Raw genomic sequence first — 20,537 nt, 5'->3', positions numbered from 1 at the left:
GTTGGAGTGTAAAAATAGACGAGATGTTTAACAACACGAATAGGAAGAAGATAATATAAATGATCGTGAACTAGACGATGAATGCAATTTATATCTTGTGCATCGAAAATGTGTCTTCCCTAAATATGCACTAAATATTGTGGGAGCCTATTTAGTACGCCTATATAGGGAGGGTGTAAGAATTAGGGATTCGCCCAGTGCCAGTGATATGGGTCGACTATGCTAGTCTTACATTTTGCATTAACTGTATTATGTGCTATTATTTGTGGCGCGTCACAGAAAGGTAACGACTTTGTTGCAGGTGTAAGTTATGATAGAAAGCAATTTTTTAAAAGTATAAAACAAATATTTAAAAACAAAACAAAAACCAGCTTTGTTGTCCGCCACCGTGTAACAGCAGGCTGATCGGCTTGTTTTACTTCCGGAGTTCTCTTTGTTGATCATGTAATTTGTTTATTGTTTTCCTGGTTTGTTTCAGATGGTGTTGGATGTGAGTTTGCAGCCTCTTGGCTTGAATCAGTGGTCATGTCGATGAAGCTTACCAAACAAGGCTTCCACAGGTAAACAGTGTGAAGTCTGTCATTACAGTAATCTGTGGTTGGTAGAAGAGAGCAACTGGACTTGCTTGAAGATTCTTGAAAACGTTTCACCTCTCATCTGAAAGGCTTCCTCAGTTCTGTCTGACTAATAGGGAGTATCAGGTATTTATCCTCTCATGGATCATCATAGAATGCTGTGGGTGGTAGAAATGGGCAACTGGACTTGCTTGAAGATTCTTGAAAACGTTTCACCTCTCGTCCAAAAGGCTTCCTCAGTTCTGTCTGACTAATAGGGAGTATCAGATATTTATCCTCTCCTGGATCAGAATCAGAATTCTGATGACCAGCTCATCTAAGGTGTCATTGAGGCATCATGTTGGTGTGCCTAACGGGCAATCCTTTGATCACCCTAATGACTTGCCATTCACACCCAGCCTCCAGTGACCCACACCAACATGATGTGAAAGAAAAGAAGTGGTTGGGAGTCCCTCGGTGCCTGACATCCACCGCCCTCTATGGAGACTGCCTCCTCAGACTGCCATTCACCAGTCTTACGGAGGAATTCAAGTGTGCCAAGATAAGACTCCAGGTGACACTGACGGAATCCAAAGACCTAATGGTGAGCAAGAATGCCCCAGCCATCATAGCAGGCCGTAAATGGAGACAAGTGCAAGCAGTTGAGGAGGCAGTGGCAGCCCTCAAGCATGCAGACATCGTGGGATATGTTCAGCATGGAAGAGGAGGTCTGGGTTTAACTGCTCAGCGTCCAGCCTGGAGCAAGGCCTCAGCTGCTGAAAGGAGGAGGATGATCATGGATGAGGTAAAAAACCAGGAGGAAGGCATCAGGAGGGCCAAGATGGTGGCACTTGGTAAGCAGGGAAAGTGGACTAAGTGGGACACTCACTACGTTTACATGCACATCCAAATCGAGCTGCTGTCAGTAATCGAGCTGAAGGTCCCAGCAGGGTGCCAGAGAAATCCAATCCTACATGCACACAGTGAAATCGGGCTATTGTGTGAGGTGCATTGTGCACCCGAGCCACAGGTGGCGCTACATGCCCCATCGTGTTGGTACACTTCCGGTTGTCATCATGAAGAAGAGCTATTCAAGAGTGTAAACAAAGTTATCAGTTCCGTGTTCTCCATTGCGTGTTTTTCTCCCGTCCATGAATTTTAATATATTCAACTCCTTAAGCTGAATGAGCATGAACTCTTTCTCCTCATTGCTCCAGAAGTGCACGTTTCTGCTTGCCTGTGGCAGTGGGGGCGTGGTCAAGCGCCGGTCTATGACAGGAGGGCGGAGCCAGGGAAGGTGAGTGGCAGAACGACGGTACACCTGACGGTAATTAACCTGTGTTTGTGTGTCTTCCCAGTAACCGCGCCCTATTTAAGGAGGCAGAGGGGAGAGCTCATCCCGGGACTAGAACACAGCACACGCTTCTCTCAAGAATAAAAGTAGGCTGTTAAACTAAAAAGTCTGACAATAAAAAGCCTATTAGTACCAGAAGCTTTGTCCTGCCGTCCTCTGTGCTCCACCCACACTTCAGAGAGCTCTACATCGCCATTTTCTCTTCTTCGTTTGTTCCTCCTGACCTCTTCTGCTGCTCGCTACTACTGTTGTCATGCCGACCGAGGCTGTTGTGTTTCCCGCTTGTGGTCTCGTCACTCGTCACTTCCAGAAGTAGCTCGACAACTAGCTCGATAGGGTATACATGCACAAAGTAGCTCGGCAGAAATCGCATAAACTAGGTCGTGTAGCTCGATTCCGAGAAATCAAGTTCGGTTCAATTTCAGCCGAATTAAGGTGTATACATGGCATTTTGAACTTCGATTTCAGTCGAGCAACGGCAGAAATCCGATTCTCTCTAGGTGCATGTGGAGGGAAGGAAGTTGAGCTGGAAAGACCTATGGAGTATGGAGTCAAAGCAAATCAGCTTCATCATCAGGGCAACCTACGATGTTCTCCCCACACCCATAAATCTCCAGCAGTGGCGAGGAGAAGATCCAGCCTGTGTACTCTGCTCCAAGCCGGCATCCCTTAGGCATATTCTCACTGGTTGTAAAGTGAGTCTTGCCCAGGGGCGTTATACTTGGCGTCACAACCAGGTGTTGAAGAACCTTGCTGCCACTTTGGAGCACAGACGAACAACAGCCAACTCAGCAACATCTGTAGGATCCAACTCCCTGCCAGCCGTTGCATTTGTGCGAGAGGGGGCAAAGGAAAATTACAGCGCACCTGCAACTGCAGAGCATTGCCAGTTACGCATAGCCTGTGACTGGAAAATGCTGGCAGATGTTGGTCAACGCCTTGCCTTTCCTCCTGAGATCGCTGCCACTACTCTTAGGCCTGACTTGGTATTTTGGTCACCATCTGCTAAGAAGGTCTAGATCAGGGGTGTCAAACCTGATCCATAAAGGGCCGTGTGGCTGCAGGTTTTCATTCCAGCCATGCAGCAGCACACCTGACTTGGCTCATTCAATCAACTGAACTGTCTTCACACAGTCAAATACTTGCAGCCACACCCACCCTTGATTAAAGGGTGGGTGTGTCAGTTGATTGAATAAGCCAAATCAGGGTGCTGCTGCATGGCTGGAATGAAAGCCTGCAGCCACACGGCCCTTTATGGATCAGGTTTGACACCCCTGGTCTAGATCATTGAACTCCCTGTGCCCTGGGAGGAGTCCGTAGAAGAGGCATATGAAAGGAAACACCTACGATGTGCTGACCTTGCTGCGGAGGCACAGCAGCATGGCTGGAGGACGGAGGTGTGCCCTGTGGAGATGGGATGCAGAGGCTTTGTGGCCTTTGTGACCACCAGGCTGCTCAAGGACATGGGAGTAAGAGGCCACGCCCTACGTCATGCCATCAAAGCGCTGTCAGGAGCAGCTGAAGTTAGTAGCCACTGGCTTTGGCTGAAGCGCAAGGACACCTGTTGGGCATCAAGTGGCAGCCAGGGATGACACAGAGGGGGGTACTTCAGGGATGCCTGGGGTTACCGTTGAGCCTTCTGGAGGCGTCGTGGGCTTAAATCAACGAAACGCTGATGAAGGGGGTGCCCACTTGATAACTCCTGTGTCATTTCCGTTGGCAAGTCTTAGTACACACTGTGTACATAAAGGATAATTCCAACTTGTCCTGTGTTTCTTCAATCTGATGACCAGCTCATCTAAGGTGTCATTGAGGCATCATGTTGGTGTGGGTCACTGGAGGCTGGGTGTGAACGGCAAGTCATTAGGGTGATCAAAGGATTGCCCGTTAGGCACACCAACATGATGCCTCAATGACACCTTAGATGAGCTGGTCATCAGAATTCTGATTCTGATCCAGGAGAGGATAAATATCTGATACTCCCTATTAGTCAGACAGAACTGAGGAAGCCTTTTGGACGAGAGGTGAAACATTTTCAAGCATCTTCAAGCAAGTCCAGTTGCCCATTTCTACCACCCACAGTTTACTATGGCCTGGATGATTTGAGAATCTTCACAGACATCATAGAATCCGAATCAGAATGCTGATGGCTGCATTGTAGGTGGCTGATAAGATGTCATAGACACCCACCTCTGTTCAGTGATGGTCGTTCCAGATTGACAAAAATGAACGATCCTCTCTGGCTAAGATGTCTGCCAGTTTTCTGGAAGTCCTCTCATACTCCCGCACCAGTCGAAGGGATCTCATCCCAAAGTGCGTAGAAACATATCTGTGAAGAATCTCAGTCATCCAGGTACATAGTAATCTGTGGCTGGTAGAAGAGAGCAACTGGACTTGCTTGAAGATTCTTGAAAACGTTTCGCCTCTCATCCGAAAAGCTGATGAGAGGCGAAACGATGCCAGAAAACTGGCAGACGTCTTAGCCAGAGAGGATCGTTCATTTTTGTCAACCTGGAACGACCATCACTGAACAGAGGTGGGTGTCTATGACATCTTTTATCAGCCACCTACAATGCAGCCATCAGAATTCTGATTCGGATTCTATGATGATCCATGAGATGATAAATACCTGATACTCCCTATTAGGCAGACAGAACTGAGGAAGCCTTTCGGATGAGAGGTGAAACGTTTTCAAGAATCTTCAAGCAAGTCCAGTTGCTCTCTTCTACCAACCACAGATTACTATGTACCTGGATGACTGAGATTCTTCACAGATATGTCATTACAGTTGTTGGAAATATTACAGCTTTTACTCTGTTACTGTTCAACTGAGCTTCTACCGCTGGGAAACAAGGAAGCTTTAAATTTGGATCATAGTTTGAAGAGCTCCGTTATGTTCAGTGTCCATTATAGCTGGAGCATAAACAATTTTAAGTTCCCCCCCCCCCCCCCCCCCCCAACTTTTGTTTTAAAACGATCAAAACACTGAAACATGCAAGCAGGACACCGGCATAAGTAAACGCAATATACACATCAATTATAGTGGTGCTTGAAAGTTTGTGAACCCTTTAGAATTTTCTATATTTCTGCATAAATATGACCTAAAGCATCAGATTTTCACACAAGTCCTAAAAGTAGATAAAGAGAACCCAGTTAAACAAATGAGACAAAAATATTATACTTGGTCATTTATTTATTGAGGAAAATGATCCAATATTACATATCTGTGAATGGCAAAAGTATGTGAACCCTTGCTTTCAGTATCTGGTGTGACCCCCTTGTGCAGCAATAACTGCAACTAAATGTTTCTGGTAACTGTTGATCAGTCCTGCACACCGGCTTGGAGGAATTTTAGCCCGTTCCTCTGTACAGAACAGCTTCAACTCTGGGATGTTGGTGGGTTTCCTCGCATGAACTGCTCGCTTCAGGTCCTTCCATAACATTTCGATTGGATTAAGGTCAGGACTTTGACTTGGCCATTCCAAAATATTAACTTTTTTTTATTTGGTAGAACGACTTGTGTGCTACCTGGCGATTTGTCCAGAGTGTGCCCTGCCTTTCGGCCGTAGTCAGCTGGGATAGGCTCCAGCTTGCCTGCGACCTTGTAGAACAGGATAAAGCAGCTAGAGGTGATATGATGAGATGAGACTTGTGTGCTTAGGGTCGTTGTCTTGCTGCATGACCCACCTTCTCTTGAGATTCAGTTCATGGACAGATGTCCTGACATTTTCCTTTAGAATTCACTGGTGTAATTCAGAATTCATTATTCCATCAATGATGGCAAGCCGTCCTGGCCCAGATGCAGCGAAACAGGCCTAAACCATGATACTACCACCACCACCATGTTTTCACAGGTGGGATAAGGTTCTTATGCTGGAATGCAGTATTTTCCTTTCTCCAAACATAACGCTTCTCATTTCAACCAAAAAGTTCTATTTTGGTCTCATCCGTCCACAAAACATTTTTCCAGTAGCCTTCTGGCTTGTCTCCGTGAGCTTTAGCAAACTGCAGACGAGCAGCAATGTTCTTTTTGGAAGCAGTGGCTTTCTCCTTGCAACCCTGCCATGCACACCATTGTTATTCAGTGTTCTGCTGATGGTGGACTCATGAACGTTAGCCAATGTGAGAGAAGCCTTCAGTTGCTTAGAAGTTACCCTGGGGTCTTTTGTGACCTCCCCGGCTATTACATGCCTTGCTCTTGGAGTGATCTTTGTTGGTCGACCACTCCTGGGGAGGTAACGATGGTCTTGAATTTCCTCCATTTGTACACAATCTGTCTGACTGTGGATTGGTGGAGTCCAAACTCTTTCGAGGTGGTTTTGTAACCTTTTGCAGCCTGATGAGCATCAACAATGCTTCTCCTGAGGTCCTCAGAAATCTCCTTTGTTTGTGCCATGATACACTTCCACAAACATGTGTTGTGAAGATCAGACGTTGATAGATCCCTATTCTTTAAATAAAACAGGGTGCCCACTCACGTCATTGTCATCCCATTGATTGAAAACACCTGACTCTAATTTCACCTTCAAATTAACTGCTAATCCTAGAGGTTCACATACTTTTTGCCACTCACAGATATGTAATATTGGATCATTTTCCTCAATAAATAAATGACCAAGTATAATATTTTTGTCTAATTTGTTTAACTGGGTTCTCTTTATCTACTTTTAGGACTTGTGTGAAAATCTGTTGTTTTGGGTCATATTTATGTAGAAATCTAGAAAATTCTAAAAGGTTCACAAACTTTCAAGTGCCACTGTGACCATAACATTAAAACCACTGACAACCAAAATGTTATTCACTTTACCCATATTTATTGCAATGGCATCTGTCAAGGGGTGTGATATTAGGCAGCAGGAGAACAGTCAGTTCTCTCAAGGTTGATGTGTTGGAAGCAGGAAAAATGGGAAAGCGTAAAGATCTGAGCGACTTTGACGAGGGCTAAACTGTGATGGCTAGATGACTGGGTCTGAGCATCTCAAAATGGCACATCTTGTGGGGTGTTCCTGGTATGCAGTGGTTAGAACCTACCAAAAGTGGTCCAAGGTAGGACAACTGTTGAACTGGCGGCAGGGTTATGGGTGGCCAAAGCTCATTGATTTGCATGGGGCATGAAGGCTAGCCTATATAATTGTAAAGTGACCTTGGGTATGAGAAAGGTACTATATAAATTTAACTTTATTATTATATGGTCCAATCCCACAGAAGTTACTGCAGCACAAACTGCTGAAAAAGTTAATGCTGGCTAAAACAGAAAGGTGACAGCATTAACTTTTTCAGCAGTTTGTGCTGCAGGAAACCCACAATGACGTGAAACTTCACACAGACAAAGGCATGCTCTAATGGGGCCATGGAGACGTGAGACAACAGTGCTATCGCTGCATCGACCTCCCAGCTCTAATGTTTGCAGTGTCAAAATTTATTGCACCATCTGTTGTGAAAATGACTTCACAGACAAACGCTACATAATTTAATGCAAATTATTTAACAGAGAACTGTGGGGAAAATGAAAAGCACTTGCGGTAAGTATCCAGTCAGCTCGTTGTTAGTTAGTCAGTGTAGGGTTGGTGGTTGATATTCTAACAGTACTGACGATACATATGATCTCAGAAAAATGTATTGTGAGAGTACTGATCTCATAATTAGCTATGTCGTTGTTGTGTAGATAAGCATATTTAATTGATTCCTGTGGAAATTGAGTTTCTTCAGTATTACTTTGCTTTCTCTCTCGCTCTCTCTAGGGACCTTGTTTATGAGGTTCGACATGAGCCTACGTCACATCTTTTCAAGGCTCTACTTCTTCACACATTGCCCAATGGTGTTTACATGGATCAATATCAGCTTGCAGATCTGAGGGAGGAAATGGGATTACAGGTGATGGTATTTATTTATTTTAATTTGTCAGTGCAGAGGCAATTAATCCAACGTTTATGAACTTCCTGTCAGTCATGTTTTTTTTTTTTTTAATTTATTTTAGTTTTTCTTAAATTCTGTTACAGAATGTGATTTGATAAAGGTGAAGCTTCTGTAAGCTTTAACCAATATTAGCTTCACCTCAAATGAGGATTCTGGCATATACATGGGCACTTTCACACCAAAGGTTGCCTTAAAATTCCCAAAAACAGTTGAAAATGAACTTCAATGTAATGCAAAAATCCATCCTGAATTCCATAGAATACATATTGGGTAACATGTACCTCAAGTATCAAGGCTACAAGTCATTTCAAATTCCAAAATTTATTAGTTTTAACATAGCAGGAAGGTAAAATTCACAAATTTGGATTTTTTTACATTATCATTCAGATTTAAGCCTAATTGGTGGATTGGGTCCCCTACATTCCACCTAATTATTGCAGAGATCTTAATGGAACAAAGAGACACCAAAATATCCATCAATGGTGGACATATTTTGGAAAATCTAGTTTTTGGTGAATTTTTTCAGTCTATTTTAGGAGTCACTTCACATATCAATAGAGCTAGAAATGAGAAATAGGTCCAGGAAATAAGCTAAAATGCCTTTTTAGAAAGATACACCAATCTGGTAGGTGACTAGAAAATTTCAACTTCATACTGTATCTACTTTCCGGTCACCGCGCAAATCAAATCAGGTCACAAAATCCATATTTCTGTTCAGGAGAGGACAGAATGTTTAACATCACTTTTCAAATGAAAAATTACTCAGGAAAACTATGGCAACAATTTTGAATATGTTTTCTGATTGAAAAAAGAACCTTTTGCACAGTTTCTTGGACCATTATATTTCTTGGACCTTTACAATAATGAAGGTTTATTTATCCTTATTATCCTAAAAGTACTTAACATATAAGTTAGCAATTTACATCCAAAACACTTGGAGCCACAAATTTCATATGTTAAACTATGCATTTGATGAGAGCAAACATTTAACATCTAGTCAGTGAGAGAATTAATAGTGTTGGGAGTCTTGGGCATTTGTTCAGGAGAGGACATTTTTCTTTAACGCTTAATTTTCTCAGAAAATTAACCAATATTGTAACCTGGGCACATTTACATCCAAATTATTTGACTTGTCTGACCGACAGGTCTTTGTTTGTACTAGTACTAGTCCCCAGATGGTACCTTTTGAGGTGAAAGTTCTTTCTCAAATTGCCACCTAGTTCAATCTCAGAAGTTCCTCATCTGTCTATTCTCGCTTTCCTACACATCAATAGAAAAACCTGTCAAGAAGGCCTAATGCTACAAAAACTTAACTTTTTATCAAATAACAATGAACAACACATAACAGTGAAACACAACAACACCAAAACTATGCCTACTTATTTTCCAATGGCCATAATTGAACATGAAATTCCCATGAACGCAGAATGTCTGATCTGAAAGTCCTGGTTGTCTACAAAATCTATTCATTTCATACACGCTATGCCTCTTTAGCATTGGACCGACATTATCAACATCAACTTTCACTTAACATGGCTAAACAAGAACCAAAATGCTAACAGTAAAACTATGAAACAACAACAATACATTGGTCCTACCAATGACTACATTCAAACAGATCATTTACACATGAATGTACTAGTAGTACTAGTAGGCATGTGGAAACAAATGCATGATAAAACTATTCCAAGTTGACATTTTCTGGTAACTTGAAGTAGTATTGATCCCGCTTATTAACTGAAGGCTGTCCAAGTTTGGTTACAATACATTCTATGCCAATTGTACCTGTGTCCTTTTCATCCACAATGAAGTATGGTTTGCCCCTAGATTTCAGATAAACTACATCATACTGTCTATTTATCCCTACACTCTGGATGATTGCTACGTAATGATAATTCACTTGTGGTACAACCTCGGAATCCACAGGTTAAGGCCTGAAAATTAAATGTACAGATTCTCACTAGATACCCTCCTGAAGAGGGGATTACAGTCTCTGAAGGTATCTGGAGCTAGCAATATTAGGCCTACTGGGTTAGGGTTGGGGGTTAGGCCTAGAATGAGGGGCTGAAAATAGACGGGGATTTTGTCATTTAGGAAAAACATTGCCCCCATCCCATCCCGCCCAAAGAAGGTTATACTAGTACATAGAAAACAGAAACAGACCTAAAATACACCATCATGACCATAGACATTTAAGTATAACATGAGCACAATTAAGTATGGGACAGAACATCAAATATGGTGAAAAATGCACATTAACTTACCACGTTAAATTATGTCCTCTCCTGAATAGTGGACTGTGTACAACCTTGACAGCTGCACCTGCCCTATGGTAATGACAGGCTAGCTCTAAAGACCTGGAAATGTGAACTGGGCATTCTCTCTATAATTCTAAACCAATCAAATCATTCAAAACAAGAAAATGATACAATGTATCAATTTTGGTCTTCTACCTGTTTACTGTTTACACTTAAACTGTACCAATGCACCCAATGACCTTAGAATGAACCCATAAAGCACTTTTTTGCAGGGCCAGGTTTGCTGCCTGAGTTGTTTGGTGCATGAAGTGCATTGTGTAACGCAGTACAAAATATGCCTATTATGATATTAAATATCCTGTTCTGGAGAGGACATCCCCTTTAACAACATTTTTATGTATGTATCTCAACCATGCATTTGAATGCGATAGTTTCTCATTGGTTTTATATTGTTGGGCCCTAATTAATCCAGTAAGAATATTTCTCCATAAAACTGAGGTAAGTTTTACAGATTATCCTAAGTTCTGGAGAGGACAGATTTTTAACGCAGATTCTACATCAGGATTTCGAATAGCTGAAAAACTCACTACCTGCTTAATAACAGTTCAAATTGAAAATGAGGTGAAAACAGTGATGAAAAACAATTTCTTAAATGTTATTCTAGACTGATAATGCACAACACATTATCAGTTACTCATGTTGTTCAGGAAAGGACAATCACTAAATGTTTTAACACGGAATGCCATGATTCAGTTAAATCACCATAGCGGCCAAACGAATTTACCGATTTTCATGAAATTTGGAATGGACATTTCTTGACTCACTCCCTATATAAGGAAGCAGCATGCTCAGCCATGCATGGGACAGAAATTATTTAATACTCATCTCATCTCATCTCATTATCTCTAGCCGCTTTATCCTTCTACAGGGTCGCAGGCAAGCTGGAGTCTATCCCAGCTGACTACGGGCGAAAGGCGGGGTACACCCTGGACAAGTCGCCAGGTCATCACAGGGCTGACACAGAGACACAGGGCCCGTTTACACGAGGACGCTGTCGGGTAAAAACGACTAAATATTTTATCGGAAGTGCCTTTCGTTTACACGGGGACGGCGTTTCCGAGGCTGAAAAACAGAAAAAATTGAAAACGCCTTCCAAAGTGGATAAGTTAAAAACAGCCCCCGTTGCATATCCGTCTAAACTACCCAATACGCGAAACTCTGCTCGGATCTGCTCACGTCGGGTACGCGTTTACGTCATACATATGCCATATACTGTACATGCCAGCCGGGGAAGTAAGAAAGTAAGTAAAAAAGTAAGAGCATGTCTGATTACATCGATCCAACGGACCGTCAAGCTGCTCTGGCAGCTTTAATAAACGTCCAGGAGTCCTTCGAACATCTATACCGAATCTGCACATATACCGTTAATGAACAGAGGCGGGTATAGTATGCTCTTACTTTTTTACTTACTTTCTTACTTAGCATAGCCAGAGTAGTCAAAGTTTTCGCGGCGCAGATGTGCAGATCAGACAAGACGGAAGATGTTGCGCATGCGTGCAGACATAGCGGAGGTCTTTCACAGCACCGCCTGGCATGCACATCTGTGACAGAGCGCAATGCGTCTGTCACTAAACAGCGGTTCCTCCCGCTGGTCATGTTTCAATGGTCAAGTGCAATGGACTAAACCACAGTTTCAAAGACATTCCAAATACAATCTGTGTTGTATGTCTGTGGGTTTGGTAATGGGGGCTTTACAAGTATGTTTTGTTACGGGTACATTTGTTACAACTTTTAGATATGTAAACCTGAAATGTTTGGTACATGTGTTCATAGTAAAAGATGCGACACAGGTTTAAACAGCGCAAGCATTTATTAGTTTTCACTATAAACAATAGCGTGTAAAGATTCATTAAGTGCGCATGTTTAACATCTGAATCCTTTTCTGCTAGAGTTTATCTAACATCAGCCAGAAATGTTTGTAGCCATTTACCTGCTGTAGTCTTCCGGGTGCGGGACCAAACCAGAGTGCAGGTCTGAAAGCGCTTTTCAAGGTTTCTTCCGTGATGCGTGGGAAAGCAGCTCATTAGAGCGGAGAGAAATGGTCTAAAAATCTTACGTAAGTGTTTGTTGTAATATTTAAGGTCTGCACATTGTTGTAGGAGTGTAATGCATGCAGTGAAAATGTTTAGAACTGTTAAAATCTGTCTAGATGTGTTGATTGATTTTAATTGTGTTAAGACTGTGCCGTAGTCTTTTAAATATGCGCTGCACTGTTCATTCAGGAGACGGCCTCTGCAGGGAGAGGACGCATGACTTGAGCTCTGTGTGAGTAATGCCAGAGTAGCCTCGCTTGCGTGGGCATTTTGTCCCAGAATTTTTTTTTTTTGGTTTTGTCATCAGTGTTTTTTTTGTTTGTTTGTTTGTCCTGTTTGTGTTAACTGCCGGCTTAAGAATAAAAAGAAAACTATTTTTGTACAAGAATTTTCCTTGTTTTGCACATCATTCTGACTGACTACTCCATCCGCTCGGCACACTCTATTACAACATCCAATTGAATTCCACACATTTATGCGTCACCGTATAGACGCAGATTTCCTCCTTGAAAACGGTCGTGTAGACGCGGAAAAAAGTGAGAACAAAAACGGACTTTTGCGTTTTTGTTTCAGACCGTCCCCGTGTAAAGTGGGCCACAGACAACCATTCACACTCACATTCACACCTACGGTCAATTTAGAGTCACCAGTTAACCTAACCTGCATGTCTTTGGACTGTGGGGGAAACCGGAGCACCCGGAGGAAACCCACGCGGACACGGGGAGAACATGCAAACTCCACACAGAAAGGCCCTCGCCGGCCCCGGGGCTCGAACCCAGGACCTTCTTGCTGTGAGGCGACAGCGCTAACCACTACACCACCGTGCCGCCCTATTTAATACTCAATGCAATATTTTAAAATTTAATTTGGGACTGCAGATTCTGTCAAAAACATGTTAAAAATGGCTAATATTTCCACAATAATGATAGGATGGAAGAACCACTGACTGTGTAGCTTCTTTCCGACCCTCAGACAAAAACAGTGAACAAAAGTGATACATTATGTCACATTTAGTTTACTTTTATGACCTTAGAAGCTAAACTTGAAAAAGGCAACCTTTGGTGTGAAAGTGCCCACATGTAGACATGCGAATGTTGGCACTTTATTCAGTCCTACATATTGTGTCCACAAGACTAAAAAAGATATTCTCTTGGGTTTTAAGGATTGCCTATGCACCAATTTTTAATTCTCTCCAACAGTATGATCAGCAGATAAAAGGAAATCTGCATGCATAATTAAAATATATGTTTGTATGCGACAGGTGCTTCTTGATTCAGCTTTAGATCTTGAGAGCCCGGCCCATGTTTCCTCCACTTTCTCTGCACTCGTCTTTCTTGGTCCTCCTGAGCCCCTCCAGGCAATAGTTCCTGTCCATGGCCGGTACCACAAGGCATCCAGTTCAGGTGGATGGGAAAGGGTCATCATCGATCCTCCGAGACTGCTCCTTCGTTCAGAACACTGTGGGTGAAAATGAAACACTTTATAGAGATTCTTATGGTACGTGTCCACTGTAGGCAAGTTTGCTAACCGTTATTTCACTCCCATTCATTTCCAATGGGCGTAGTGAAAAAATACGAGAGGGGTTGTGGGAGCTGGTTTTGACCTTTTTGCAAATCACAAGGGGTTGCCATGAAATGGTGATCAATTGGACAAAAGACATCTTTCCACTGCAATTGCATCCTTTCTTATTTTACTGCCTACATCCTGTATAGATCCATCTGGATGATGTGAAAAATTAATAATGGTCACAACCTCCATCCATTATCTGTAGCTGCTTATCCTGTTCTACAGGGTTGCAGGCAAGCTGGAGCCTATGGTCACAACCTCTTCTTTCTTTAAAGTAATTTTGATAATTTAATCTCTATATTCAGAGAAGAGTATTTTTTAGCACATTTGATTGGGAATGCATGTCGCTGGATGCAGCTATAACTAGACGAAAAAAATCAAGAAGGAATTTTTTAAGTTCACAAAATATTTAACTGGGAATACCTTTTTAAGAACTACGTTTATGAGAGGAGCCTACTCGAACAAGTAGATAATTTACCTGAAAGCCATGATTTCATGATGTATTCACATCCTGTATTGTAGACAGGCGTCCCTGAGGTGATGAGACTCTGGAAAAGGGAGTGCAGGGAGATATTCACACAACATGCAGTGGACCTTTAGCCATAGCCTCCGTAGTACAAATAATACATCTGTCCTTCCTGTGCTAGGTGACACTGTGGACCCTGGATTACCACACAGGGTGGTTGACGCTCCTTGCACAATTCAGAACCAGAGTTTGTGCTCATGGCTGGAGATCCATGGATTACAGGTAATCGAGAGTTCTTGAGGAAATGACACTGATCTTTAGCTGTATGTTTTTCTTTCCGAGACATGATGCACATGAATTATCTGATGTACAGTACCAGTCAAAAGTTTGGACACACTTTTTCTAATTCACTTCATGTCGTAAAGTAATGATGGATGTCGTTTCTCTTTACTTACTTGAACGGTTCTTGACATATGGATTACTAGTTGTGGAATAGGGCTATTTAATGTATTATTATTTACTGTTTGTTCTCAAATGCATTAAGAAGGCAAGAAAGTACATTAACTTTTGATATGAGACACACCTGTTAATTAAAAAGTATTCCAGGTGACTCCCTCATGAAGCTGGTTAAGATAATGCTAATAGTGTGCAAAGTGTCAAGGTAAACGCTGGCTACTTTTGAAGAATCTAAAATATTTTTAACACTATTTACCACATTTCATATGTTCCATGTTATTCAGAGGCGGCGGCAGGAAGTTTTGGATGGGGAGAGCGATGTGTGGCCCGCTGAAGGCACGCCAAACTGGGGGGGTCCGGGGGTATGCACCCCCAGGAAATTTTGGAATTTTTAACCCTCTAAAATGCTATTTCCTGCATTTTGAGAGGGAGATTTTGGTGGAGTAATGCTAAATTTAATGTCTCTATTAGAGTACATTTCGTCCATGTATTTTTTTTTTTTTTTAATATGAAACAAGCCAATGATGCCTAAAAACTGATCAGATCTCTCGGCAATCCTGTTTTGACCGAGGAATAAGCCCATGAAAGTAATATTCCTGATCCTTCAAGGACTGCTGTCCACTCCCGGGAAATCCAACTGACTGGTAATGACCGATTGTGACCCCAGATCGGATGTGAATGAATTTCTGCTTGTTGCGTATTTTTTTTCAAATCAAAACTGTGTGATATTGAAGCATGTCTGAATGACATTTGGGGCTGTATCGGTAAATTGGAAAAACTACATTCCCTTTGTGTGCGTGTGTGTATATACATACAATCCATATCCTTGTTGAATTAAAGAGCTAATAAGTTTATATATCTGCTCAGCTATGTGGTATAAAGCAAGTCAAGTCAACTTTGTCAAATATGCTATACATGCTCAACATACAGCACAGATGAAATTTCAGTTCTCTCTGACCCATGGTGCAAACAGGCAATGCAATAAATAAAAAAATAGAATAACTGAAATAAAGCAAGAGCATGAATAGCTGTCTTTCTTTTAGTCTTCAGTGCGAGTGAACAGTCATTCATTTCTTGGTTTGCGAAATTTGACTTGGGATGTTTAAAAAAAAAAAAAAATTTGTACTAAAAACTTACCTCGTTATTGTCAAGCAACTTGGGTGCCTTTGAGCCCAAAAAATTTGCAATGGGTATTTGTCTGAAACTCCTCTTCATACTGATTTTCAGTGAGTGGTCAAGGCAGCAAGTGAATTAATGTAGATCTAGAGCAGTATCAAGTTTTTGGGCACCCAAAACTGCTTGTACGCGTCGTGAACGCTATCTAGCCATCCGGACAGGATGTGAGTTGTCAGTCAGATATAAATGCAGCGACACTGTCGTAGCCTTGCTGTCACAGGGTTCCCACTTTGGCACGAGTACCCAAGGAGACCAGACATGTCTAGAAGGTGCCACAGCAACGGGTTAATTAGTTCACAGAATATTCATAAATTAGCTTGTCTACTAAAAGTGATGGGTTTTGAAGTTCTGCGTAAGCCAAATAAGGAAAATCCCGGAATGAGGAGGCAATCAGTGATGTCCGGGCCAGGCTAATTTAGCTGCATCGGTTTTGGTGCGAATGGGTGCTACCAACCTACAGTACAAAGGGATGCCACCAGGGTGTCGGGATGAAGGGACGCAGCGGGATTTAATAAGGGAAAACAAAGGCACGCAGCAGGCTGTTTATTCACACTACTCTTTCCTATTCTTCCTTGTGAGTAGTCAAAGGACTCCCATCGTAACTTGGGGGTGGCATAATTTTTTTTTTTTGGGGGGGGGCGGCAGTCGCCGCTGTTTTTCATAGTTTTGATATCTTCAGTACTGTTCTACAATGTAAAAAAAAAAAAAAGTCAAAATACAGAAAAACCTATAAATGAATAGGTGTGTCCAAACTTTTGACTGCTACTGTATGTAAGATCTGTTAAAATTGGGGATACATTGATTTAAGTATGTTGTGAATTGGATCTGTTTAATGCAAAAGATGTTATGATTATTGGAAGGGCACGGAGAAGCATGCAAGAAAACGCCAAAACGAGCAGTTTGAGTGTCTGAGTGAGCTGGTCTCAGTTCACTTCCAATTAAACTCCATCACCGTTTGGTTGCAGTGAGAAAGTGATTTGACTCTGAATCAACTTGACTACAGGAAGTGAACCAAGCATTGTGTAATTTAGGTTTGTGAAGATACATTTGAACCAGTGTACACACGTTTTAAACTAGTTATTTTATAAAATTATAGTCATGTTTTTATTGAGTGCTCACTGTTTTTCTGTACTTTGCTCATTTGTGTGATTTCTCCGTATGCACTTGGCCAAGGGACCCCCCCCCCCCCCCCCCCCCTCATTTTTTTTTTTTTTTTTGGGTGTACCAGTATTTCTGAGCAATGAATGAAATGAGTTTCCAACCATACACTCCCCTCATAACTTTTTTTTTTTTTTTTTTCTCTCTCTTTTTGGTTCATTATTAAAATGTGCATTGTTAAACCAAGCCAAATAGCAAATGACCCAAAAGTATCCATTTCACTCTGCTTTGGACAAATTGACAATAGGTGTGAAAGTGCCCTAAATGGAAGAAAAAACAAACCGTGTGGACCACCAACATCCAACCAATCAGGACAAGGCGGCACCAGGAGTCTGATATCAGTCATGTTGTCCATAAATACAAAATTTCCCACCTCTTCCATCAGTATTCACATGTAGCCCTGTCAGTATGCATATTTTTTGTGATGGTGTAGCTTTAGAAAAAACACTAGCTTAAGCCAACACCATTTAAAATCATTAACTATACCTTTTTAAGAATAAAGGGAGTCTCATGCTGTGTTTGACTTGCCTCAGAAGTGGGAATTCGGAGCTCAGAATGACATCACTTTTAACCTCGAGTTCAAGCTACTATGTGGGGATAAACGGGGATGCCTCTATGTTCATCTTTTGTGAGCAATAATCTTGCTAGTTAACTGTGATGAGTGATGTATATTTTCCTCCTCAAAATGGTGAACGGTTTAGTCAGTGTTCTGGGTTTAACAAGTAAATACATCAGTATGTTGATTGATCTAAAGCAAATACTTAAATACTTTGTGTGTGTGTGATTTTATATATAAAAAAAACCCCGATTCCAAAAAAGTTGGGACAAAGTACAAATTGTAAATAAAAATGGAATGCAATGATGAAGTTTCAAAATTCCATATTTTATTCAGAATAGAACATAGATGACATATCAAATGTTTAAACTGAGAAAATGTATAATTTAAAGAGAAAAATTAGGTGATTTTTAAACTTCATGACAACACATCTCAAAAAAGTTGGGACAAGGCCATGTTTACCACTGTGAGACATCCCCTTTTCTCTTTACAACAGTCTGTAAACGTCTGGGGACTGAGGAGACAAGTTGCTCAAGTTTAGGGATAGGAATGTTAACCCATTCTTGTCTAATGTAGGATTCTAGTTGCTCAACGGTCTTGGGTCTTTTTTGTCATATCTTCCATTTTATGATGCGCCAAATGTTTTCTATGGGTGAAAGATCTGGACTGCAGGCTGGCCAGTTCAGTACCCGGACCCTTCTTCTACACAGCCATGATGCTGTAATTGATGCAGTATGTGGTTTGGCATTGTCATGTTGGAAAATGCAAGGTCTTCCCTGAAAGAGACGTCATCTGGATGGGAGCATATGTTGCTGTAGAACCTGGATATACCTTTCAGCATTGATGGTGTCTTTCCAGATGTGTAAGCTGCCCATGCCACACTCACTAATGCAACCCCATACCATCAGAGATGCAGGCTTCTGAACTGAGCACTGATAACAACTTGGGTCGTCCTTCTCCTCTTTAGTCCGAATGACAGTGTCCCTGATTTCCATAAAGAACTTCAAATTTTGATTCGTCTGACCACAGAACAGTTTTCCACTTTGCCACAGTCCATTTTAAATGAGCCTTGGCCCAGAGAAGACGTCTGCACTTCTGGATCATGTTTAGATATGGCTTCTTCTTTGAACTATAGAGTTTTAGCTGGCAACGGCGGATGGCACGGTGAATTGTGTTCACAGATAATGTTCTCTGGAAATATTCCTGAGCCCATTTTGTGATTTCCAATACAGAAGCATGCCTGTATGTGATGCAGTGCCGTCTAAGGGCCCGAAGATCACGGGCACCCAGTATGGTTTTCCGGCCTTGACCCTTACGCACAGAGATTCTTCCAGATTCTCTGAATCTTTTGATGATATTATGCACTGTAGATGATGATATGTTCAAACTCTGCAATTTTACACTGTCGAACACTTTTTTTTTTTTCTGATATTGCTCCACTATTTGTCGGTGCAGAATTGGGGGGATTGGTGATCCTCTTCCCATCTTTACTTCTGAGAGCCGCTGCCACTCCAAGATGCTCTTTTTATACCCAGTCATGTTAATGACCTATTGCCAATTGACCTAATGAGTTGCAATTTGGTCCTCCAGCTGTTCCTTTTTTGTACCTTTAACTTTTCCAGCCTCTTATTGCCCCTGTCCCAACTTTTTTGAGATGTGTTGCTGTCATGAAATTTCTAATGAGGCAATATTTGGCATGAAATTTCAAAATGTCTCACTTTTGACATTTGATATGTTGTCTATGTTCTATTGTGAATACAATATCAGTTTTTGAGATTTGTAAATTATTGCATTCCGTTTTTATTTACAATTTGTACTTTGTCCCAACTTTTTTGGAATCGGGGTTGTGTGTGTGTGTGTGTGTGTGTGTGTATAATATTAATTACAGCATGACTGATTTAAAGGTAAACAGTACTACTTTGGTTTACTGTTAATGCTTGGACATCAGTTACTGAGCTTGGGGTTGAGGAGACCATCCAAAGTTCCCCAGTAAGGAACTACAGGAATTACAAGTTATAACCTTTCGTCAAGTAGAGGATAATAACATCCGGTCTAATTCCTCTCTCACAGGTGCCAAGTGTGAGTCTTGAGCTGCCAGTGGGCGATTCCTCTCTGATCATCCCAGTATGTGTTGTAACAACACTGGTGTCTCTGCTGTGTAGTGCTTTTCTCTTCAGGGCTGTCTGGAAACATGGCATCTTCTGAAACTGTAATGGTCCCAAGTGGAAAAATGGTTATGTTCTTATGACCAGCTGTACAGTTACAAGGCTGTGTTTTAATCATAAATGATATATAGTATGTATTCGCTACACCGCAGTCATTGTCTGATCTGTATATGTTGTGTGGGGTTTTTTTAATTAAAATTTTACATTGCCTAATGCTTTTGTACATCTCCTACCTGAATGTATAATGGATGAGAATGTTGTTTGTCCGTGTCCAAAAGCCTTTTAATGTTTGATTTAAGAAAAGGTGTGTGTGTGTGTGTGAGAGAGAGAGAGAGAGAGAGATTCAGAATAAGACTGAATATATAATAGCTCTTTCTATTTTTTAATCGTATTGAACATACAGGATGGGGTTCCCCCTTCCCTTTTGGGTATCAGGAGTTTCACTGACTTTATGAATGTAGATTAATTAAATGATCAATGTTCTCTGGTGTAAATCTTAATAGGTAAAACTTTGGAACTCCAAGTTTGAAATTGTATTAATTTTTTAAAAATATTATTCGTAGTAGTAGCAGCAGTATCAAAGTATCTGGAGCATGACTTTTATCAAATTGTGAATACTTAAATATTTTTATATATTCGAAAAGGTTGAAGCTGAGAGGTGAATAATGCTTCACACTATTTTTAAATATTTATATTTAATTAAATAGTTATAGCATAGATTTTTACTTTTGTATCGTGCATTATTTCTTTTCGAATTTTAAATCCATAATCCATCTTTAATTCATACTTTTGAAGGTCTTTAAAATTGATGTTTTCCCA

The 20,537-nt window shown here is 41.3% G+C and overlaps 1 protein-coding gene across 4 annotated transcripts; it reads left to right on the top strand.

Moving 5' to 3' along the window:
• The first annotated feature begins 170 nt into the window (after nt 1-170).
• On the top strand, nt 171-19,931 carry pigx (phosphatidylinositol glycan anchor biosynthesis, class X). 4 transcript variants are annotated; one of them, XM_060941269.1, is made up of 6 exons: nt 171-283; nt 479-560; nt 7,650-7,782; nt 13,437-13,635; nt 14,389-14,489; nt 14,948-15,675. In XM_060941269.1, the coding sequence occupies exons 1-6, from the start codon at nt 220-222 to the stop codon at nt 15,056-15,058; spliced, it is 690 nt and encodes a 229-aa protein (XP_060797252.1). In that variant the 5' UTR covers nt 171-219; the 3' UTR covers nt 15,059-15,675. The 4 variants fall into 4 exon arrangements, 3 of the variants coding, with proteins under 3 accessions (XP_060797252.1, XP_060797251.1, XP_060797250.1); XM_060941268.1 differs by lacking the exon at nt 14,948-15,675 and adding an exon at nt 19,624-19,931 and having other exon boundaries at nt 175-283; XM_060941267.1 differs by lacking the exons at nt 171-283; nt 479-560; nt 13,437-13,635; nt 14,389-14,489; nt 14,948-15,675 and adding exons at nt 714-1,408; nt 1,772-1,994 and having other exon boundaries at nt 7,650-7,738.
• The last annotated feature ends 606 nt before the right edge of the window (nt 19,932-20,537 follow it).

The sequence above is a fragment of the Neoarius graeffei genome, chromosome 15 (genome assembly GCF_027579695.1).
Source record: "Neoarius graeffei isolate fNeoGra1 chromosome 15, fNeoGra1.pri, whole genome shotgun sequence".
In the NCBI taxonomy this organism is placed as follows: Eukaryota; Metazoa; Chordata; class Actinopteri; order Siluriformes; family Ariidae; genus Neoarius; species Neoarius graeffei.
Note: the sequence above shows the minus strand (reverse complement) of the source record. Positions and strands in the feature narration are given on the sequence as shown.

What these genes read in the sequence shown, in the direction of transcription:
- pigx (XM_060941267.1), top strand. Translation starts at nt 913, where the DNA reads ATGTTGGTGTGCCTAACGGGCAATCCTTTGATCACCCTAATGACTTGC. An exon ending in GGCCAAGATGGTGGCACTTG is followed by an intron (nt 1,409 to 1,771) that starts GTAAGCAGGGAA and finishes TCATTGCTCCAG; the next exon opens with AAGTGCACGTTTCTGCTTGC.